Source organism: Tursiops truncatus, chromosome 18, assembly GCF_011762595.2.
Source record: "Tursiops truncatus isolate mTurTru1 chromosome 18, mTurTru1.mat.Y, whole genome shotgun sequence".
Classification (NCBI taxonomy): Eukaryota; Metazoa; Chordata; class Mammalia; order Artiodactyla; family Delphinidae; genus Tursiops; species Tursiops truncatus.
In genome coordinates, this window is record NC_047051.1 from 48494825 (window position 1) to 48511963 (window position 17139).

A 17139-nucleotide genomic window follows, 5' to 3' on the forward strand; every position below is an offset into this window, starting at 1 on the left:
GCAAAAATTTTATCTTCATCTTTAAATAGAAATGATCATAATTTCTACCTTAGTACGATCATTGTGAGACTCTATAGCATCCGCAGTTTAGAACATTTGGTATGTAATAGTAAGCACTCAGTGCTAGCTATTATTATTGTTGACTGATGAACATATAAAGATACCTGTGTGAATGTATTTACTACGGCATAGTTTATAAATGTAGAAAACTAGAAACAAACTAAAGATGCCATAATATGTTTATGGTGCATCTATTTAAGGAATAATATGTTGTCGTGAAAAATAATGTACATATATACTTACTGAGGTGGATAGAGGCCCAAAATATATGGAAAGTGAAAGCAGCGTGAAGAATATGATTTTTTTTCCTTGTAAAAAATGTTAAAAATTTTAACAAATTGCTAAAGGTCAAGTATAGGCTGGTATGATACTATAAAATCCCTGTAAGCAGTGCCAAGGGGGAGCTCACATCCACTCTCCACAGACCTCACTGGGTGCCTATAAGCATAAACTAGGGACAAGGCAAGAGAGAGGCCCAAGGTGCAGGCCTGGGGGGAGGAAGCAGCTTCTACTTTGGGAAGGGCCTGGATTCTTCTCCCCTATGGAATAAAACCTAACAATGCTGGGACAGAAAACCCTCCCTGGAGAAGGGAACAGACAAAACTACCCCTTCAGGGGAGGTATAGGAAACTCCTATGAGAGAAATCAATGGAGGAGGGGAGGATCCCATGGAAAGCCTTGTCCTTGATATCCAGGTACAAACAACCTACTTATGATGGAGGCTGAACCATGTCAACAAAGAATGCCTTCACCTTCCCACCATTAGACCAGCCAGCACCAACAAACAAGTGTCAAATGTGTGGGGTAGGCCAAGAGCATGAAGAGAGACCTTCTCTGAGGCATAGACTCTGAGAAAAATCCTAAAGCTATGAGTGGAACAAGAACGTTGAAAAAGCAAGCATTCAGCAAGCCAGCTCCTACCCTAAGCACACAGTAATGCGAGGCAGATTTTAAGCTGGTAGATTACTGAGGATAACCATAGCAAAAACAAACCAAACAGCACAACTTCTAACTAGATTGACTCAACTCCACACACTAAAGCCCTAGCAGAAGAGGAGGCATGCCCATTCCCAGACATAAATACATTTGTCTCAGTCTCTCTGCTCCTACACAGGATGTGTGCCTTTTAAACAAAAATTATAAGATGAAGAAAACAAGAGAAATAACACACTGTCACAAGACAAAGGAATCAACAGAATCAAACTCAGATATGATCCAGGTGTTGGAACTGTCAGATGCAACTTAAAATAACTGTGATTAATATGTTAAAGCCTCAAGTAGAAAAGGTAGACAACAGATACCAACAGATGGGGAATATCAACAGAGAGTTGGAAGCTCTAAGAAAGAATCGAATGGAAATCTAGTAATTAAAAACACAGTACCAGAGGTGAAGAATGCCTTTAATGGATTTGCCAGTAGACTTGCAAATGTTGAGGAAAGAATCAGGAAATGTGAAGATAAATTGCTGGAAATTTACCCAAACTGAATCACAAAAATAAAAAATCATGGGAAGAAACCCCACAAAACCCCCCAGGTCACCCAAGAGCTGTGGATCAATTTCAGATGATCTAATATGTGCAGGTAGAATCAGAAGGAAAAGAGAGGGACTTCCTTCGTGGTCCAGTGGTTAAGACTCCGCGCTCCCAGTGCAAGGGGCTCGGGTTCGATCCTTGGTCAGGGAACCAGATCCCACATGCTGCAACTAAAGATCCTGCATGCTGCAACTAAAGGATCCCGTGTGCCACAACTAAAGATCCCACATGCCTCAACGAAGATCCCACAGGCAGGATCCCTTCGTTGCTACGAAGATACCATGTGCCGCAACTAAGACCTGGCGCAGCCAAATAAATAAATATTTTTTTAAAAAAAGAAGAAAAAGGTTTTTAAAATGAATTCGATGGAACAAAAATATTTTTCAAAAATAAAGGAGAAATAAAGTCTTTTAGACAAACAAAAACTGAGAGAATTCATTACAAGCTTACCTGCACTACAACTTGAATCTACACAAAGAATTGGTGAGCACTGGAAATGGAACAAGTGAAGGTAAATATAAAATAAATTTTCTTTTTTAAATTGTTCTAAAGAATGATTAAGTGCTCATGGATAGACCATATTATGGATCAGAAAATAAATCTTAAAAATTTTTTTAAAAATTTAAATTATACAAAGAATATTTTCTAACCATAATGGAATTAAATTAGGAATTAATAACAGTAAAAAGTATCTGGAAAATCCCCATATATTTAGAGATTAAACAATACACTTCTAAATAGCTTGTTGGATCAAAGAGGAAGTCTCAGAGAACATGAGAAAACATTTAAAAAAATTTTTTTTAATTGAAGTGTAGTTGATTTACAATGCTGTGTTAGTTTCTGGTGTACAGCAAAGTGATTCAGTTATACATATATATGTATATTCTTTTTCATATTCTTTTCCATTATGGTTTATTACAGGATATTGAATATAGTTCCCTGTGCTATACAGTAGGACATTGTGTTTTATCTATTTTTTATATAGTAGTTTGTATCTGCCAATTCTGAACTCCTAATTTATCCCTCCCCTAACCCCCTTTCCCCTTTGGTAACCATAAATTTGTTTTCTGGAAAACATTTTGAATTGAAAGAAAAATTATTAAATATATCCAAATTTACAAGTTGCAGCTAAATCAGGGATTAGAGAAAAATCTGTAACATTAAATGCTTATAGTAGAAAAGAAAAGGCAAGGGTTAGAGAAAAATCTATAGCACTAAATGCTTATAGTAGAAAAGAAAAAAGGCTTCAAGTCAGTGATCTAAGTTTTTACCTAAAGGTAGCAAAAAAAAAAAAAAAAAAAAAAAGAGCAAATTATCCCTAAAGTACGCACAAGGAAGAAATAATTAAAAGTGAAAATCAGCGAAATTCGTTATTGTTCTAGAGGTCCTATAGCCAATGCAGTAAGGTGAGAAAAAGAAACAAATGGCATATGGATTGGAAAGGAAGAAATACAGATGTCTGTATTCACAGAGAGCATGATTTTTTTATGTAAAAAACCTGTATATTAAAAAATCCTATAATGCATTTTTTAATGTATATTAAAAAATGTGGGAAGGGGACTGTGTGTTAATGTCATAAAAGACAAAGGCTGTTGGAAATGCTCCAGGTTAAAGGATACTGAAGAGACATGACAAAAAAATTCAATACCTGCTCCCAGATTAGATCCTGAGGGGAAATGCTACAAAGGACATGAATGGATCAACTGACAAAATTAAAATATGGATGGAAGGTTAGACAGAAGTCTAACATGACACCCAACCTACACACATCCTAACACAGCCCATATCTATATGAAATTATGAAGGTGATAACTGCTGTATAAAAGAGAATTTTCTTTTTTAATTAATTATTTTTGGCTGCATCGGGTCTTCATTTCTGTGCACGGGCTTTCTTTAGTTGCAGTGAGCGGGGGCAACTCTTCTTTGCAGTGCACGGGCTTCTCATTGCAGTGGCTTCTCTTGTTGCAAAGCACGGGTTCTAGATGCGCGGGTTTCAGTAGTTGTGGCATGCGCGCTCAGTAGTTGTGGCTCGCAGGCTTAGTTGCTCCGCGGCATGTGAGATCTTCCCGGACCAGGGCTTGAACCTGTGTCCCCTGCATTGGCAGGCGGATTCTTAACCACTGCGCCACCAGGGAGGCCCCTGGTTCACGGATTCTTAACCACTGTGCCACCAGGGAAGTCCAAGAGAATTTTCTTAGTCTTAAGAAATACTGAAGTATTTAGGGGTAAAGGACCATGATATATATAACTTATCCTCAAATGGTTCAGGAAGAAAAAAAAAACAACTATGTAGAGAGACAGGAAGAGAGCAAGAGAGTATAAGTACAGATGATAAAGCAAATCAGAATAAAATGTCATAGGTAAATCTAGGTGTTTCCTGTACTCTTTTTATTTTTGTAACTCTTTGTAATTTGAATTTTTTTTTTAAGTTTTAAAAAACATTCTTCAAAAATGGCAAAAGAAGAGAGCCATCATATTTTAAGTTAGAAATCACTTTTCTCCCAGTAAGCACTGTGAGGGATGAGGTAATGTCTGCCTCCAGAACAAAGACAAGTTTGCTTACTGCTTATTATAATACATCAGTTTCCCCAAGCCCAGTGTTCCTCTCCTATAATGCAGCCCATTGTGTGTGCAGCCATCCATCTGGGCCCTCTGTGTTGCCCTCATGTGAACTGACACTAACAGTGATGATAGTGCTCCTTGCTGGGCTATGAGTAAAGTCCTTTGTCTCTGACATAGCGTCTCATGTCTTCTGCCAGCACCTATGAACAAGTAACAGGATAACTTTTTAGATGGGGGGTAAAGTCAGATCCCAGACCTGATAGTCTAGTCCTCTGAACATGTCATCCTCATTCCTATTTTTGTCTTTTTTCTCACGCTGAATTCTTTGCTAGGAATACCTTTCCCATTTTGCCTGCCCAAACCTTATATGTTCTTTCAATGTATGCCTTTAGTTCTACTTCTGGTTTAGTAATCTCTCCTTCCCTAGATTCTTAGAAAATTTTTGTTTTCTCCACTACTCATTAGTCATCTCTTCCTCTCTTCCTTTACTCCATTTTCTTTCTCCATCCATTTTCCTTTTCCTCTTCCCCACTCTTCTGTCTTTCTCTTATTTAAATGTAATCAGATTGAATATGACAAACATGTTAGACTATGTGAGCGCAGACACTTTATTATATACACCTTTGTTCCCATATAGAGCAAAGTATAGGATTCATTTATGTATTTCTAATTGATTGATTCTTACTATGAGCAGCTAAACTGTTCACAAACATGTTTTTAAAACCCTTTATTTTAGGTTATTGTATTATTTTACATAGATCAGAAGTACTAAGTAGGATCATAGGGTTTTCAGGGTTGAAAGAGTCATAGAAATCATTCAAGGAAAACCCCTTTATTTTCCTAAAGAAAATAGGTCATGGTTAGTGAAATCCATTATCACTAAGCAAGGACTTATATCACTTTTTTTTTTTTTTTACTTCTTCTCACTATGGTTGTTAGTGATTATAATTTTATCATACTGCTTTAAACTCAGTTTCATGTGCTGGTGTTATTTATTGGAGGCGACAATTGTAAAATTATCATTTGGATTACCATTAATAAGTTAGTGTTTATTAGCATGTGCATTTTGTGGAAAACTCTTAGGTCAGATTCACCTTTTGTGGTACAATAGTGTTCGAAAATGTGACTCCCAAAAATCTAATTTTAAGAGGATTACTCCTCTGCTCGTTGGAATCTGGTCTAATAAATGAGTATTAAAATCTTTTTCTTGGCCACTTAGGCTGTACACCACAGTTATTAAGATCATTGGATTCTAGAACTAGATTTGCTGTATTTGAATCCCAGCCCTGCTGCTTCCTGGCAGTGTGACCTGGGTTATGTTACTTAACCTCTCTGTGCTCTGATTTCTTATTTGTAAAATGGAGATAATTACAGTAACTATCTCATGGGTTACTGGGAGATTAAATGAATTAATACGTGTAAAGTGCTTAAAAGAGTGCCTGGCACAAAATAAGTGATACATATTTTAACTGTTTTTTTCTTTTACTAAAAGATGGCTAAATAATCCATGATAGTTTCCATTTAACTTTTCAGCCTAAGTAAGAGGATAGTTTATGCATGGCATCAGCTTCTGAGGGATTTGTTTCACTCCTCTATATTTTGAAGTTGTTTTTTTCCTTAGTGTTTATTACTGCTAAGGAATTCTTTTTACTAGTGCCTGTTACCATACGGTTTTCTTTTACACATAATTCTTTGTATGTTTTGTATGTGTTACATGTTTTTTTTGTGTGTGTGTTCTTTTTTTTAAAAACAGTTTGATGTAATAATTCGACTTTAGTGACTTCTAAATAATTCCATGAGTTTGCGCTATACAAATGAGGGTAGTTTAGATGTGCACTTAACAGAAGCTATGGAATATAACCTGATACTTTGGTTATGTATTTCCACTTCACGTACCTTTAACTAATATTCATTTACGATCCTTTTCTAAATTATGATTGATTAAAAATACTAGACCATATAAATCCAAGTATGACCATACGGTGCTTTTAAGAATAACTGATCTCCCAGTAACGTGGTCTCAGTAAAATGTTCTCTTTTTTAATTATGTAGTCCTCTCCGCCATCCTCATCACAGCCTCATTCTAGCCACTGCAGAGCGAAGGCCTCATCATGGTGTCACCATGCATCCCTGCCCTGGGCCAAACGTAACCATGTAGGCCCTGCAAAGGCTACCAGTCCATCTCTCCGTCTTCGTCGCTGGCGACCCTTCTTACGCCTACCATCTTTGGGTCTCCATTCTGTTGTAAGTGTAGTCAATCTTCCATCTCTTCTTCCAGTGACAGGGGCAGTCCATTTTTTCCCTTAAACTTCTTCAGTCTTCAAAGCGCTTTTCTCTTGGTTCATCAACCATTAGCTTTTTCTCCCCCAGTAAGACTGCAAGCATACCTCTATGTTTTGCAGTCCAGCTTGACTCTCACCAGTGCCTTGGTGAACATCCATCTTTCCACTCCATATAACACCAACAGGTGCCTGCCTTTTGATGAGTGCTGATCGACATTCATGATAATGTTTAAGTTCCTGTCAGTTGTTAAAGTGAATATGTAGTCTCTTACCCTTCATCTTTCCAATTTCATTTAGTTGACTCAGGTCAACAAATGCTGTGTATTGTCTGAGTTCTTTGCCATCTCTTACTTTATTTTTTTTCATGTTTCTGAACATGACTTTAGTCTCTTGTCATGCTTTGGGGTTATTTTACTCACTCTATCCTTAATCTAAGCTTCCATGGTGTAGGGTGTTTCATCTAAGCTATTTTATTCCCTGAGGTGGCTCAGGTACTTGGTTTAATCTTGATCCAATCTTCCCTGCCTATTCAGTTTCTAAAGATCTTTTCTCATGTAGGAGGTGACGATTTTTCTCCTTGTGAATTGATATAGACTTCCCACAAATTTTATAATTTCTCCTTTTTAAGTTGATAATACTAGCAAACTGTTAAAAAGTACATTTGTTCTTGTAATTGTGCTAATTACCTAATTACCTTAAATGTTGAGGTTGATGATGGAATTCTAATAATTCTCATAATTGAAATAAGATGCAGGATGGCAACTATAGGTCTTGTCTTTCTGATGTTTTAGAAAATTAATGGTAATGACTATAGCTTGACAGAGCCTACCTAGAAATGCGACATCCGAAAGATTTGGTGTATGCCATACATTTATAAGAAACTTGACACTTCAGTAAATCATCGTGACTTTTGAAGCCAGAGGAAGTCTGATTACACATACTTTCATGCTTAAAAAACTTAAAAGTTGGTGTCAGACATTCTTTCCTTCCCCTTATTTACTCTTCTAGAGCTATTCTCAGACTATGAGGTGGAGTCTTGGCACTTTTCCTTAAACATCTCCTTCCACCAAATATCAGTATAGTCATCAAAATAGCCTTTCGTCCACAAACTGGTATCAACAGACTGGTGTCTCTCTATTTCATTATCCTCATTGGGTCACAACATGCGTTTGTCGTATTTATCCATCTGATATTTATTGCTTCCCTACTGTGCCATACGCTGGCACAGTAGGAGACACAAGTGAATTAGATGATCAGAGTAAAACCGTAATTTTCTAAATTCTGACTTGGACACAGTTGATTCCACATAGGAATAAATTCCTTTGTACTTAAAAAATATTCTAAATATAAATGAACATGTCATAAAAATTGGCATTCTCAGTGTTATGTTTTTATGTAATATTGATCTTTTCCCCATGTTAATTCCATTGCTTTATAGCTTCATAAGTGTTTTCATAGCCTAGTGGTTAAGAACATGGATTCTAGAATGACATTGCCTGGATTTGAAACCAGATTCTATCACTTACTAGCTTTGTGACCCAGAGCATGTTACTTAACACTTCTGTGCCTCAGTTTTCTTGAGAGTACAATGGGTATAACTATATTACCTACCTCATATGGTTTATATAACAATTAATTGGTCAATTCTTATAAAGCACTTAGAACAGTGCCTGGTATATATTTAGCGCCACAATTATAAATTAAATTTAAACTGTTTTTTATAATTTGAAATTTTTATTTAGCATTTAGTTAATTTCTATCTAATTGATTCGTCACATCATTTTTTTAATCCTTCAAGGTAATAAGCAGTATGTTCTAAATTAAGAAACTTTGTAAAAAATAAGATATAAAAATATAGGTAAAAATTATCTAACAGAAGACATACTGGAATTTGCTTTTTTTTTTTTTTTTTTTTGCGGTACGCGGGCCTCTCACTGTTGTGGCCTCTCCTGTTGCGGAGCACAGGCTCCCAACGCGCAGGCCCTGCGGCCATGGCTCACGAGCCCAGCCACTCCGCAGCATGTGGTATCTTCCTGGACTGGGGCACGAACCCGTGTCCCCTGCACCGGCAGGCGGACTCTCAACCACTGCACCACCAGGGAAGCCCTGGAATTTGCTTTTTATGTATTGTTCTTGTTTTCAGTGGAATAATGTTTAAGCAATTGCATAATTATAGATTTCAGACTCTGACTAATTGAAGTTGACCAAAGGAAAAGGCTTGTAATAGGTGCTGAGGTCTTGTGGAAGGTTTAGAAATTTTGAGCATTTATCTTTTATAATAGTTTGAAGGATTTTCATGCCCTCTTTGGCGTTTTGTATTTTTAGTATGCACTTTTGGACAATGACTCACAATTTTGAGTCACTAGATTTAGTGACTTCTTACATTTGTAATAATGTAGTCTTAGTAGTGTAATAACACATAATGTTTATATGACACTTAACAGTTTACAAAGTAGTTTCATGCATTTCGTTTAAACCTCAAAACAGATAAGAAACCCAGTGCTCACAGGGATTGGGTACATATTCAGGTCTCTGGTTCTGGTTGTATTACTTTTATCTCTAGCACAGTTGTATTTACTGACAAAATGTAAAAACCAGATTAGAGGTATTATTCTTAAGAAGAGATGGTGTTAAAATAAGTAATAATTTTAAAGACATAGGAGCTCAAAAGATTTTAAATATACTTTATATCCTATTGGAGAATTATCTTAAAATAAGTAAATCAAGCCCCTTTCCTAGTTGGATAAGGAATTTTTTGTAGTGTTCGTGTTATAGAATTGAATTTATAGTTTGTTGAATTGCCTAGATTTAACCTTGAAAAATTGGGTTCTCTCTGGTCATTGGTGAAATGGGGGTATTGGATTGAGTGATCACTAAAATCTTTGATTCTCTGACCAGTAAAATAAGGGAACTCATTATCACTGTCTTTAAGTGTTTGAAGAAATATCATGTTCAAGCGGGATTAGACTTTTTTAAGATGATGGAAAATATTGGGAAACATTTTTTGCCTCAGTATGAGGGATAATTCTAACAAAACTGTCAAAATGGAATGGACTGCCTGAAAACCTAGCGGCAGTTCCCTGTTGTTTGCGGGGATACCACAAGATGGGGCTACAATAGAGAGCAGTCTAGCATTGGAGCAACAGTAAAACTACGTAACTGTGATTCCTACCAACTGTGAAATTCTTTAGTTCTAAGTTGAATTTAGGAAGAGCTAGTTTGCCACAGCAATTTATGTTGCGTTGTTGCCATTCGTAATTCGAGGGCAATAATCCCTGAAGAATAAGATGAGGTTAGATGAGTCACTATCTGTAAATGCTTTAGAGGCATCCAGTAAATCCAAGATAGGAATGTTTGTTCTGTTCCTTTCAATTCCTGCATCTGAAAACTTCGTATTACTTAAAACTTAAAATTATATAATTACTTGAGGGTGAAAAAATAGAAATTTTAGAGTTGATACTGTTGTGTTACTTACTGGATATTAAATAATATGAGATATAACTTGATTATGCCTCTTTAAAACTTTTGCCTCTAAAATCTGTACTTACATTTAACAGTGATTATATTTCATTTCAAACCATTTAGATTTGGTATATAGCTAACACATATTAGTGTTATCTGTGTAGTTACTATATATTGTAAACAGTGCCAGTTTATCATGTATTGACTTGCATAAGTTATTTGAATGTCTAAGAAATGTAGCACAAGTTGCTCATGCAAATTGAATTTGGCAAGCTAAAAAAACCTAGGTATAGTTTTAATATCAAATAGTTCACTGAGAAAACAAGAGAAAAATTGTAGGCTAAGTTAAATTTTACTTTAACTTGTTCAAGTTACTTTAACTTGTTCCCTTTTTCTCCTTTAATCTTTTGGGCTATTTTCCTGCTTCTCTTCATTTTTTTTTTTTTTTTTTTGCGGTACGCGGGCTTCTCACTGCTGTGGCCTCTCCCGCTGCGGAGCACAGGCTCCGGACACGCAGGCTCAGCGGCCATGGCTCATGGGCCTAGCATGTGAGATCTTCCCGGACCAGGGCACGAACCCGTGTCCCCTGCATCGGCAGGCGGACTCTCAACCACTGCGCCACCAGGGAAGCCCTTCTCTTCGTTTTTAAACCTTTTGAATCTAGGATGAATAAAAATACTTATTTTATTCTAAGTCTATATTGCATTTTTCAAAAAAATGAGATTAAGGTTACATCATTAAGGGAAGAACTCACTTTCTTGATGTCCTAAAATTTAACTTGCAAAGAGTTTTTTAAACTCTGTTTATGCTATTATTAAACTTCTAAAAACTTTATTATTTCAAATTTCAGAAATTAGACAAATTAGTTCATGCATTCATTTCATTCAGCAAGTATACACTGTATACCTACTATGTATCAGGTGTTGTGCTAGGTGCTGGGCTTCCAGAGTGAACAAAACTTTAGGTTAAAGTCAATTGAGATTAAGAAAGGTGTGCCTTGAGTCAGTGTTCTCCTTGTTGATGGGCAAGCACATTTGTTATAAATGTAGGCGTGTTCACTCTGTCCACTATATCAAAGATTAAGCCTTGAATTATATTGGATAAATATTTTTTCATGTCATTTGATATTATTTGTATGTGTTTACATGTAGTTGATTGATTTGACTACTAATATATATAATATGTATTTTCCCCTCCTATTCCAGGCACCAAATATAGATGAAAAAGTAGATCTTCATTTTATTGCATTAGTTCATGTAGATGGGCATCTCTATGAATTAGGTAAGAACTATTTTAATTTATCCTGGGGAAAGAAATAGTAAATGGGGAAATCTGTATTTCTGATAAACATGACTGTTGATATTTATTGTGTTTACCTAAATTAATTGATTACCATATAACATTGAGTTGGCATAATGGAAGTTTTCCATTTAAAAATTTTTACTACAAAAAATAAATATGTTTTTGATGTTCAAGTAACTTATAATTCAAGAATTCCTGCATACCACCTTTGCATTTTAGCAAAGCAGGAAAATGCTTTGCTAAATCATTTAGGAGACTCCTGTAAATCACTTCAGCAGTCTTTACTAAATTTTTGAGTTGGTTATCATCAACATCTTGGATGAACGATCTTGATCCTGAAACTAGTTTTAAAACATAGCGTATTATTCATAATGACTAGTTTTTGTATTCAATAATGAGTATTACTAGTTTTCAGGCTTTTGTACTATCCTTTTTTATCACATCTGATTTTTAAAAAGACTTTACAGGAGTCTATGTTTTCTGGCAACAGTTCCCTAAGGCATGTGTCAAAGTAGCCATGATTAATTACTTGGTATTTTGGCCTATTCCTGCACTTACCTTTTAAAAGTTTAACTATAGGTGGACTACTTTAGTTTGTATTTGGAGGAGAGGATATTTTCATTGATAATTAAAGGATAATTAGAGGATAATTTTAGAGGATAATAACTCGAGGATAGTTTAAATTGATTCATTCAGGCAGAAGAAACTTTTATGATTCTTTCAAAATTGGTAGATAGTACTTATGAGTCCTTTTTGTCTTTCTCTCTGAGACCTTCTTTGATTAAAAAAGGCCGAATAAAGAAACAAAAAAGTGAAATCCTTTTCAATTTCTAGATACCGTGATTTTTAGTTCTCTTTCTTCTCATTTGCTGTAAATATTAACTTTTCACTTTCATTTTCCTTAATTTAAAGACTGAAGAGTTCCAAAAGGACTCTGATTGTGACTGTAAATGTGGTCCATAAAATTCAGATGGATTTTATATTTGGAATATGGCAACAGAATCATACACTTCATTAAAAAGAAGTGGCTCTATTAAAGGGGACAAGAAAAGGAATGTACATCCCTGTGGGTCATCTGCAATAGTAGAGTGATTTGAGTAGGAATCAGATAGTTGTCATCGGAGTATGTAACAGACCTGCAGAGCGATTTGGAGCATATGCTTTGCTAATTCAGTCTCTAGAATCTACATAAAGATAGAATGTAATAGGGATTGGGGATTTCAAATGTCCGATTGCTGGAAGCTAGTTTCTGCTCTGAATTCTGAATAATAAAGAGTAACTAGTAGAAGTGGAAGTAAAGAGTGTGCTGAGACTTACAGACACATTCTGTTGACTTCAAGAAAGTAGATTTAGGAGAGGCCAGAGGAGTGATAAATATCCATAACCAGAGACTATAAAAGTAATGGTGACCTTCAGAATGGGCGACTTCATAATAGAGCAAACAATAACGTCTAAAAGATATTCAGAAGAAAAGCACCTCTGATCATCTCACGGGAAGGAATGAGTTGTCTAAAAACCTCAGTTTGACTGATTAGCTAGCTTTCTGAGCTCAGAGACTAAAAGGGCAGTAGAAGGAAAGATGTGTATCCGGGATAGGCTACATATACAGAATGGTTCTTTTTTGTAGCATGCCAAGATCAGCACCAAAGTATTTTAAAATTGGTTTGAACTAAGAACATCAGAAAAGAAAGGCAGAACTACTGAGGTCTTGTTTGGTTCAAGTATTCTTTAGCAGGAAGAATGATCGATGTTGCTGATAGAGAATCAGAGCCCTTTGAGGATTACATTCTCTAAATGAGTTTAAAGAATTTCAGAGTTCTACAGAATAGCTGGAATCTTTGAGATGTTAGAGAGGACAGGGATGAATGCAAGACAAATGAAGATGGGCAGCTGCTGACTCATTGCAAGGGGAATTGGTGGTAGCCCTGACGCAAATTCCTAATAAAGTTAAAAGGAATGTTGAGCAAGAGGAGTATTGAGTTAGTGCATAGAAAACAGTGGGTAAGAGAGCAGCATATGGTTTTTAAGAAAAAAGTCATTTCTGGGCTTCCCTGATGGCACAGTGGTTGAGAGTCCGCCTGCCGATGCAGGGGACATGGGTTCGTGCTCCGGTCCGGGAAGATCCCACATGGCGCGGAGCGGCTGGACCCGTGAGCCATGGCTGCTGAGCCTGCGCGCCGGAGCCTGTGCTCTGCAGCGGGAGAGGCCACAACAGTGAGAGGCCCGCGTACCGCAAAAAAAAAAAAAAAAAAGTCATTTCTACATATCCTTATTTTAAAAAACAAGGCTATATAATTATAGACGTGGTGCAAGGTAATTTCTACAGGAAAATTGTATAACAAAGGGTAGTGGTAGTCTTCAATGTATTCATTCTATACCTAATTGTAAGGTTAGCTGATGAAAGGGACTGAGTTATTCATCTTTCTATTATCACCTCTTGTCCTTAGGGCTTCATGTAGTTCTTGGCATATGTCCTTTTTATGTGTCCCTGTCATTCTTTTGAGCACTTTCTAACTTTCTAGTAGAAAAACATTTCCTGGTTCATCCTTTGTTTTTCGTGCCCCAGCCCTGTGTTCAGCCACTTCTCCAAGGAGCCCTGGTTCCTTTCATTGGAAAATGATGATTAGAACCAAGACCTGGGTGCTAAGTGTGTTAATTGCTATTAAGATATCATTACTTCTAGGCTTTCTCAGAGGACAGAGCTAGGAAATATTTGTCTGTATTATATACATAGACACATGTATGTGAATATGGATATACATACACACACAATTATATCTGTTTCTCTATATATTAAAAAGCATTTATTTACATCCACATTTATAATTCTAACCTAATAATATACAGTTTATTCTAGTGTTATCCATATTTGTGACTTCCTTTTCTGAACATGGGAAATCTAGCTCTCATTATCCTTCATTTCTTTTCTGATTTACTCATTCCCCTGGTATATAAACAAGCTCTTGACCACCCCAGCCCAAAGCTCTGTTCCAGACACACTGCTTCCCGCCCCCAGCTGGCCCACTGATCCTGGCCTGGTCCCAGACAAAGAGCAACAGCTCGCCAAAGTGTGTAGCTACCTTCTTCCTGGCATTGTGCAAACTCCACCTGCCTCAGCCTCCTTGAACTCTGCTCTTTCCCCTCGGTCTCCTAAGTGAGGCTGCTGTAGGCTGCTTGGGTTTTCCTTTCCGGCACTGGCAGATAAGTGGACATTACTGTTAGGCTTACTAACAGTTCTGGGCTACCTGTTTCCCAATCTATAAAACAATGGTTTCAGATATCTTGTCCAGGTCTTTAGTTGTTTCCAGTGGAAGGCCTAGTCCAGTACATTATTTCATTCTGGCTAGAGGTGGAAGTTACCTAATGTTATTCCTTGGCTTCCCACAATGAAGATAATCTAGCTTTCCTTTGTCACCCTCTTTACCTACCTATCCCTCCCAATCACAAAAATACATGGTTTACTTTTTCCTGTTCTTCCAGTGTTGTTATAGTTGTTTATATTCTTATGACTACAGAAATACTATTCTCAGATGAGCCATAGTCAATGTACTTTTCTTTTTAACTTTTTTATTTCTTCAGATTTCATAATTGTCCTGTTTTGCTTTTTGGTTTGGTTAATTTTCACTCATATTTTCTTTACAAGTAGTATCTTTTAGTCCAGGTCTATCACTATGTATACATATTGATTCAAAACTTTTTATTATGTTTAGAAGCCATGAAATTACAGAGGGAGTTGTATTTTATGGCTTGAACTTGATGTGCCACTTATAAAACATCTGAAATGATAGGCTTGTATAGAGAGTATCAGTTAACTTTGGGTTAGCAGGAGTTTATATAACTCTGGACTTTTTCATTTTTCATAGTATTGAAAAAGTACTAGTTTATTCAAGGTGATACTGATTACTTTTGGTGGTCAGTAAAATAATCCTAGGTGATTTAGATTGTTGCTCTGTACTCCTACCTTGGTACACAATTAGTAGTAGTAATATATAAACCTTGTAGTGGCTTCCTTTCATTGGTATAAACATGTCAGTCTTACTTAGGAGCCTTCATCAGAAGGCTTTAAAGTGAAGAAAGAAATTTTTTATATTTCTGATGGTCATAACTTTTGAAAAGCTGACATTAATTTTGCATATTCTTTTTAGGAAATTAAAGCCAATAGTATATATTTCTAATAATGTCTGTTTGTGAAGATAATATAGGCTTTCAAACATGGAAACAAGGTTCTAAATAACTATTGGTGTTAAAAATATTCGTAGGTAGCATACTTAAAGTGTTTGTTTTAGGATATATTATTTTATCTTTTAACTTTTGCCTCACTGTGGGAAGAGGAAAATGGATGTTGAAAGTACATTATCCTGTCATTCTTAATTAAGGAGGACTAAAGAGATAGGATAACTAAATAGAATATGTGATTCTTGATTAGATCCCACATAAAACAAAACAACATGGATAAAGGATATTTCTGGGTGAATTGGAAAAATTTGTACATGAAATACATGTTGTTAATTGTTTATAGTATTAAAAAGAAAGAAAGAAAGTGCATTATCCTATACAAACAACTAACCATTCACCTGTTCATGTATTTTCCACAGATGGACGGAAACCATTTCCAATTAACCATGGGGAAACTAGTGATGAAACTTTATTAGAGGTAACAATAAAACTTGTTGGCCCACCTTCAGTGTCATTAATGTTCTTGTTATCTTTAAAACATCTCTAAAGATAACTGGTATAGGACTTCCCTGGCAGTCCAGTGGTTAAGACTCCACACTTACACTGCAGGGGGCACAGGTTTGATCCCTGGTCAGGGAATTAAGATCCCGCATGCCACGTGGCATGGCAAAAATAAATAAAAGATAACTGGTATAACATTTTTCTGTATTTCTCCTTATCCTGGCTCTCTTGAGAAAATCCAAAAAGAAAAATTTGAACTAGCATTAAAAATCTACAGCAAATAAAGAAGTTTGCAGAGCTCTTTGTGCGAACAAGTATCAAATTTGAAAAAGACAAGAATAGTATTGAAAGAGATGCACATCATATCCCATATTTCATTAAATCCAAGATACCATCATTTATATCTTGATCTTAGAGATTTTTAAATTTACAAACAAATTTTATGGCTTAGAATCAATAAAATATGTAATTTTCATGTTAAAAGTTTCTTAAAAGCATTTTAAGAAAGAACACTTAGCAGATCTTATACTTTTGTACTAATCAAATTAAACCACCAGCCATTCACTCTTCTAGTGTCCTTTAAGTTATTTTTTATTTGAGAAAAGAAGTCTGCAGTATAAAATTAGTATGGATTAGGAAAACGTGAAACATTTATCAGTTTTAAGTAAAACACGTTTTTAAATTGAAAGATTATGTATCTTTTTTCCCTATAGGATGCCATAGAAGTTTGCAAGAAGTTTATGGAACGTGACCCTGATGAACTGAGATTCAATGCCATTGCTCTTTCTGCAGCTTAACTTGTCCAGAATGGAAACACCAAATACTGTATTATTTGCAACAAAATTAAATTTCTTCTGCCATACACTAACTCAAAAATTTTGATATTTTCACTAACTTGACTGATTAAACTTTATGTGAACTAAGCTTTGGCTTAATCTGTGTTTTATATTATTTTTGCCTCAAATTAAAGCTGCAGTCCTTCCGTTTCTTTCTTATGAAGGATTTACCTTATTGGATGGCTAGCTGTATCTTTCTTACTCTCTTTGAATTTCATGGGAGATTCTGTATTGGGACACAGGCACAATTTCCATCTGCATAGTATGAACATATATCATATATTTATTTAGCAAACATTTGGTTAGCATCTACTTTTAATGAGCTGAACACTGTTCTAGGCGCTGGAGTTACAGCAGTGAACATTGTGGGCAAGTTTCTTAGTCACGGAGCTTATGTTCTTGTGAGAATAGACAGATGATAAGCAC

General features: G+C 35.9%; 1 protein-coding gene across 6 annotated transcripts in view; it reads left to right on the top strand.

Annotated features, from left to right (window-relative positions):
* The window catches only part of UCHL3 (ubiquitin C-terminal hydrolase L3), a 43532-nt gene extending 26732 nt beyond the window's left edge, over positions 1–16800 (top strand). For 2 of the 6 annotated variants that reach the window (XM_073795306.1, XM_073795305.1), the window contains 4 exons: positions 6207–6398; positions 11104–11179; positions 15796–15854; positions 16591–16800. In XM_073795306.1, coding sequence (XP_073651407.1) covers positions 6207–6398; positions 11104–11179; positions 15796–15854; positions 16591–16674 — 411 coding nt within the window. In that variant the 3' untranslated portion in view covers positions 16675–16800. Of the gene's footprint in view, positions 1–6206; positions 6399–10400; positions 10563–11103; positions 11180–15795; positions 15855–16590 lie in introns of those variants that run through there. The other 4 variants (XM_073795307.1, XM_073795308.1, XM_073795309.1 and 1 more) reach the window with 3 other exon arrangements.
* Positions 16801–17139: the final 339 nt, after the last annotated feature.